Source organism: Aplysia californica, unplaced genomic scaffold (genome assembly GCF_000002075.1).
Source record: "Aplysia californica isolate F4 #8 unplaced genomic scaffold, AplCal3.0 scaffold00566, whole genome shotgun sequence".
In the NCBI taxonomy this organism is placed as follows: Eukaryota; Metazoa; Mollusca; class Gastropoda; order Aplysiida; family Aplysiidae; genus Aplysia; species Aplysia californica.
The window spans coordinates 453,832-459,893 of record NW_004797836.1 but is presented as its reverse complement, the minus strand read 5'-3'; the positions used below and the strand labels follow the sequence as shown (position 1 = coordinate 459,893).

At 56.9% G+C, this 6,062-nt stretch overlaps 2 protein-coding genes across 2 annotated transcripts in view; both read right to left on the bottom strand.

The window, feature by feature from the left end:
* Positions 1–875: 875 nt before the first annotated feature.
* LOC106012924 (flocculation protein FLO11) lies at positions 876–2,968 on the bottom strand (the record flags this gene model as incomplete). The annotated part of the gene is given in 1 exon segment (XM_013087265.2): positions 876–2,968. A coding segment is annotated over 1 exon segment (1,182 nt). The 3' UTR covers positions 876–1,719.
* A 148-nt stretch (positions 2,969–3,116) lies between these two features.
* Positions 3,117–6,062, bottom strand: part of LOC101849488 (mucin-5AC) — a gene marked incomplete at its 5' end in the record, with an annotated part of 6,265 nt that continues 3,319 nt past the window's right edge. Inside the window, 3 exon segments of the mRNA XM_013087259.1 lie at positions 3,117–3,260; positions 3,520–4,773; positions 5,044–6,054. Coding sequence (XP_012942713.1) covers positions 3,117–3,260; positions 3,520–4,773; positions 5,044–6,054 — 2,409 coding nt within the window.

Sequence of the window (6,062 nt, the reverse complement as noted above, 5' to 3'; positions counted from 1 at the left end):
CCCTCTCAGGGGAGGACATCACGTCTCCACACATTCACCAACTCATCACGTCTCCACACATTCACCAACTCATCCCTCTCAGGGGAGGACATCATGTCTCCACACATTCACCAACTCATCCCTCTCAGGGGAGGACATCACGTCTCCACACATTCACCAACTCATCACGTCTCCACACATTCACCAACTCATCCCTCTCAGGGGAGGACATCATGTCTCCACACATTCACCAACTCATCCCTCTCAGGGGAGGACATCACGTCTCCACACATTCACCAACTCATCTCTCCCAGGGGAGGACATCACGTCTCCACACATTCACCAACTCATCCCTCCCAGGGGAGGACATCACGTCTCCACACATTCACCAACTCATCTCTCCCAGGGAAAAAAACCCAAAACAAACAAAACTAAAACAAACCCCGAAACCAAGCCTCCTTGACACAGTTCTCGATTATGCCGTAAAAACAAGCAGAACGATAATAATCCGACAATAATGATCAAAAATAATAATCGTTATTATAATGTTATATGGACAGTAGAAGAGTCTTAAATATTACATGTAAAGCTCACTCACAGCGTTGTACAAAAGGCATCATTATAATATATATATCATATATCATCATATATCACCAAGTCTAGGGTGGGGGCGAGCTCCATCACATACAATATATATATATACAGTCGAACCTGCCCTGACGACCACCTGTATAAGACAATCACCTGTACAAACGACCACCTGTATAAGACAATCACCTGTACAAACGACCACCTGTATGAGACAATCACCTGTACAAACGGCCACCTGTATAAGACAATCACCCGTACAAATGACCACCTGTATAAGACAATCACCTGTACAAACGACCACCTTGCTTAAGACAATCACCTGTACAAACGACCACCTGTATAAGACAATCACCTGTACAAACGACCACTTCCCAGTCCCTCTAGTGTTATATTTCCCTTCCAGCGACATTTTAAGATGCCCACCTGGCTAAGACAGCCAATCTTTCCCTGGGCAACGGGCGGCTGTCTTAGACAATATGTAGATATATATACAGAATGACAACATCTTATGAGCCTCGGAGGGGGGGGGGGGACAACCCCCAGAACAACCTACAACACGTAGCATGTGCCCAGAACATGCGCCATTTTCAGCCCATTTCGGGCCAAGGAGTCGTGGACACATCACACACATCTCAGAATGAAAATCCTTCACTTCTGCCTGTTTCTGACGGATGATTTACCTCATTTACAGCCTGGTTTGGGCAAGAACATGGTGGTAGAAATAATAATATTATCACAAACCTTCACCTTTGGAGGCTGCCCCTCTCTCTCATCTACAACTACAATATAATACGCCATTTACAACCTGGTTAAGGCAAGAACACTGGGTGGTCAGCATCACAGAGTATCTGCCACTCTCGCCTCACTCCGACGGACAATCGTGACAATTTACGCCATTTCCAACCCGGTGTGGGTCAGAGACGGTACGTCGCACACCTCCAAATCCTTCACACACCACGCTTTCTGCAGGACACTGTACGCCAATTTCGAGCCGGTTTGGGCTGGAGAGTGGGTTGTGGACATACATCACATACTTCCAATCCTTCCCTCCCAGATCTGTCTCATGGAGGTTACACGCCGTTTTCGAGCTGGTTCGGGCAGGAGAAGGTCGTGGGGAACACATTCTGTTCTGACAACCGAAGCCCCAGTTCACTTGTGACCTTTCCTGCTGGACAAGTCTAAAGGCACGGTCTTGTGGGGGTGGGGGACAGGCGGGTGGCAGCTGTCACACGGGCTCTGTAGGTCCGGCAGTGTGGAGTTGTCCGTGCGGTCCTCCGTGCCCGGCGAGGTCACGTCTGTGGCCGGCGAGGTCACGCTGGAGGAGAGGGAGGAGGGAGAGCTGCTGATCTCAACGCTGATCTCCTCCACACTGCCGCCCACCCTCACCCCTGGCCCCGTGACCCCTGACCCCGCGACCCCAGGGTTGGACACCCCTGACCCCCAGGAGGAGGACGTCAGCACACACTCACCTCTGACCTCCCCCTTGGTAGCACCGACACCCCCACCCCCACAGCCAGCCGTGTGCGAGCGGCCCGTCGTGTCGTGTGTACCTGACGTGGCGCCAGTGACCAGGTGTGTAGTACCGTGACTGACCAGGTGTGTAGCACCACCGTGACTGACCAGTTGTGTAGCACCACCGTGACTGACCAGGTGTGCAGCACCGTGACGGGACACTCGCTCTGACATGGCTGACCCCGCGGCCGCCAGCGGTTTGGGAGACGTGGAGGCGGGCCGGCCGTAACGCTTTTTCTTCACATACACCTCGTAACAGTCGTCCGTCTCCGATAGGCTGAAGTGGCGGCGCTGGGGCGGGGGGTGGGGGGAGAGGTCTGCCCTCGCTTGGAGGAGATCAGAACAGGCCGGAGGGGTAGTTGTCTTTGGTGAAGATATCTGGGCAGTCAAACATGGTGTGTTTCTGTCAGAGGGGGAGGGGGAGGGGGTGCCTTGTTTCTGGACTAAACTGGCTGACTTCCGAAAGAGGGTGTTGTTTGTTACAGCAGCCCGCTCGGAGGAGGAGGAGGAGGAAGAGGAGGAGGGAGGGGCAGGACGAGAGGAGGGAAGATCAGTGGAGGTTCTCGTGGGCGGCGGCACGCGGGTGTGGTCCGGCACATGCGAGTCGTGCCGTGAGGTCACGACCCCCCGCCGGTGAGCCAGGTTGACCCCCACACCAGAGTTGTCCTGCTTGCCGTCGGTGGCCGAGCCCCAGGGCCCGGGTACCGCGCTGGGCCCGCACGGCGAGGCAGAAGGTTCAAGTCCCGAGACGTGCACAGAGCTCTGAGGCTCCATATCCAGCGCCGACAGTTTCCTCTTCTTCCAGTTCCGCTTCTCCATCAGCTCCCTCCCACTCTGGGGCCCGCTCCGCGACACTCCAAGATCCTCCAAGGACACATGATGACCCTCCAGCGACACACGGGGATCATCCAGCGACACGCGGGGATCCTCCAGCGACACGGAGCGCTTGTAGGCCGAGATGGGCTGTTTGTGTTTGTGGAACTTGGGGATGAAGGTCGCGAACACTTCCTCGCTGGCGGCCGGACCCGCCTCCCTCACTGGTCGCTTGACCGCTTGTCTCCGCCCAGAGGACACGCCCACCGCTGGCTGACTCCGCCCACCACACTGCCCTGTGGGGGCGGGGTCACAGGGCAGGGAGGGGGCGGGGTCATGGCGGAGGGAGGGGGTGGGGGGTTTCTCTGGGGAGGGGAGGTTGGCAGGTATCCGCTGCTGCTCACTGTTGTTTTTGCTGTTGTTGTTGTTGTTGCTGTTGTTTTTGCTGTTGTTGTTTTTGCTGCTGTTGTTGTTGGTGTTGTTGTTGGTGTTGTTATTATTGTTGCAGTTGTTGTTGTTGCTGCTGCTGTTGTTGTTGTTGTTATTATTGTTGCTGCTGTTGTTGCTGCTGTTGTTGTTGGGCCCAGAAGGCAGTCGTAAGTTGCTGAGCAGCTGCCAGTCGACCTCCGGGCGTTTGGCGGGTGTCCCTGGGGCTGTCGGCTGCGGCTGGTGTTTCTTGGAGGATTTCCGCAGGATGGACTGTACACTGTGGACCAGAGTGTTGACGTCAGGACTGCTAGCCGCTCGGACGGCACCCGCCACTGACGTCGCAGGTCTGGGGGCTGACGTCTCAGGTCTGGGGGCTGACGTCGCAGGTCTGGGGGCTGACGTCGCAGGTCTGGGGGCTGACGTCGCAGGTCTGGGGGCTGACGTCGCAGGTCTGGGGGCTGACGTCACAGGTCTGGCGGCTGACGTCAAAGGTTTGGACCTGTGACGACTTTCCAGAAGTTTCTGTCCGGCTGTACGGTCCTGTGTGGTCGACTCCGCCCGCGAGGCCTGCCTCTTGTTGTGTGACCCTGTGACCACAGAGGTCACCGAGCACACAGGGGTCAAGGTCACGCCAGATGGATGTGCGGCAAGGGGGCTCTGGGATGGAAAAGACGTCCTACTCAACAATGGCGATGATGATGATGATGATGATGATGATGATGGTGTCGCAGACAACAATGATGACGTGGGTACCGGACTTGAGGTGTGAGTTGACACGGCAGAGTTGTGTGCGCCAGTGTGTTTGTTCGACTGTCTGTGAGCCGGAGAGATAGTAGTTCCGGAAGCTTCAGTGGTCGGGTGAGTGACAGCGACGGGAGGCGGGCCGCGGGAAACCACCGAAGATGTTCTCGCTAGGCTGGACGTGGACACACCCTTATGGGCAGGAGTGGACACGCCTTTATGGACAGGAGTGGACACACCTTTATGGGCAGGAGTGGACACGCCCTTATGGGTGGGAGTGGACACGCCCTTATGGGCAGGAGTGGACACGCCCTTATGGACAGGAGTGGACACGCCCTTATGGGCAGGAGTGGACACGCCTTTATGGACAGATGTGCCAGGCAAGACCACCACACGAGAAGAGAGAGCAGAAGACACTGCATCACGGAAATTCGTTTTTTCTGACAAATTTGGCTTTTCCGAGAAAGTAATCCCACCGACCTCCAGCGTTTTGCAGTTGCTCCTATCATGGCCCGTGCACAAAGAACTCGCAGACACACACTCGGGCCCAGAACTGCCTGGCTTATCCAATGAAACGCGACCTTCGGAACTGCCTGGCTTATCCAATGAAACTCGACCTTCAGAACTGCTCGACTTGTCCAATGAAACGCGACCTTCAGAACTGAACCCCGGCACTTGAAGACAGACATTTCCAGAATGGTACACTCCCTTGGAAGAAGACGTGCCACGCCCACTTGTAAGAGCTCCGCTGTCTTTGTCGAGTCTTTGTGGGGTGGGCTGTTTGTTGGGGGAGTGGGTGGGGTGAGGTGTGTGTGTGGGATGTGTGGGGTGAGGTGTGTGTGTGGGATGTGTGGTATGTGTGGGGTGAGGTGTGTGTGTGGGATGTGTGGTATGTGTGGGGTGGGTGGTATGTGTGGGGTGTGTGGGGTGGGTTGTGTGTGTGGTATGTGTGGGGTGGGTGGGATGTGAGGTATATGCAGGGTGGGTTGTGTGTGTGGGGTGTGTGGGGTGGGATGTGTGTGTGGGTAGGGTTGTGTGTGTGGGGTGTGTGGGATTTGTGGGGCGTGTGGTCTGAGAACCCCCTGAAGGGACACTTTTCCCCAGAACTGTTCTCCCCAAAACCACGTTGTTTTCCACTGCCGATACATCCTTGTGGCGCTGCGAGAGGCCAGCGCTGACCCCCGGCCGGGCCAGGAAGGGCGCCACTTTGCCCACCGACGTCTGCCTGGCCTCCAACACGCGTCCAGCGGGGGCAGAGCTGGGAGCCACAGGCACCACCAGAAGGCTGGGGTTCGAGCCGTACGACGGGACCAGGCCAGGAGAGAGAGACGTTACCCTTGGTTTGACGGTAGCCGACAGTTTCTGGACCTCCTTGGCTGTTATCACTTTGGGCCGGACATCAGAACTGGGCCGGACATCAGAAGTGGGCCGGACATCAGAACTGGGCCGGACATCAGAAGTGGGCCGGACATCAGAAGTGGGCCGGACATCAGATCCGGTCTTGGGCACACAGGCAGAAGCAGCGTCGGAGAACCGCGCAGACGTCCCCTGGTTTGTCCCACACACGGTCTCCCCTGGTGCAGTCTGCCGCCCAAGTTTGGAACTGGGATTTTCCTTTGGGGTGGCTTTTGGATTGACGAAACCCGGCGCTTTGGGGGCGTGGTCTGTTAAGGGGGTGTGGCCTGACGAAATGGTGTGGTCTGTCGAGGGGGCGTGGCCTGGCGAGGGGGCGTGGCCTGACGAGGGGGTGTGGCCTGCCGAGAGGGCGGGCTTCATGTCGTGATCTTTGACCTGTGCTATGTCCTTGATGACGACCGGAGTGACCCCGTGACCCCCGGGCAGGACCACCGTGGTGGTGCACGTGACTCGTGGAGGGGGCGGGCCCGAGGGGACGTTTGTGGGCGTGGCCTTTGACTCTTTCACAGGCTCGGTCTTCGGACAGGGGGGCGGGGCATCTGTCACCGTGTAGAGGATGTTCAACGGCTGGTCCTGGGGGG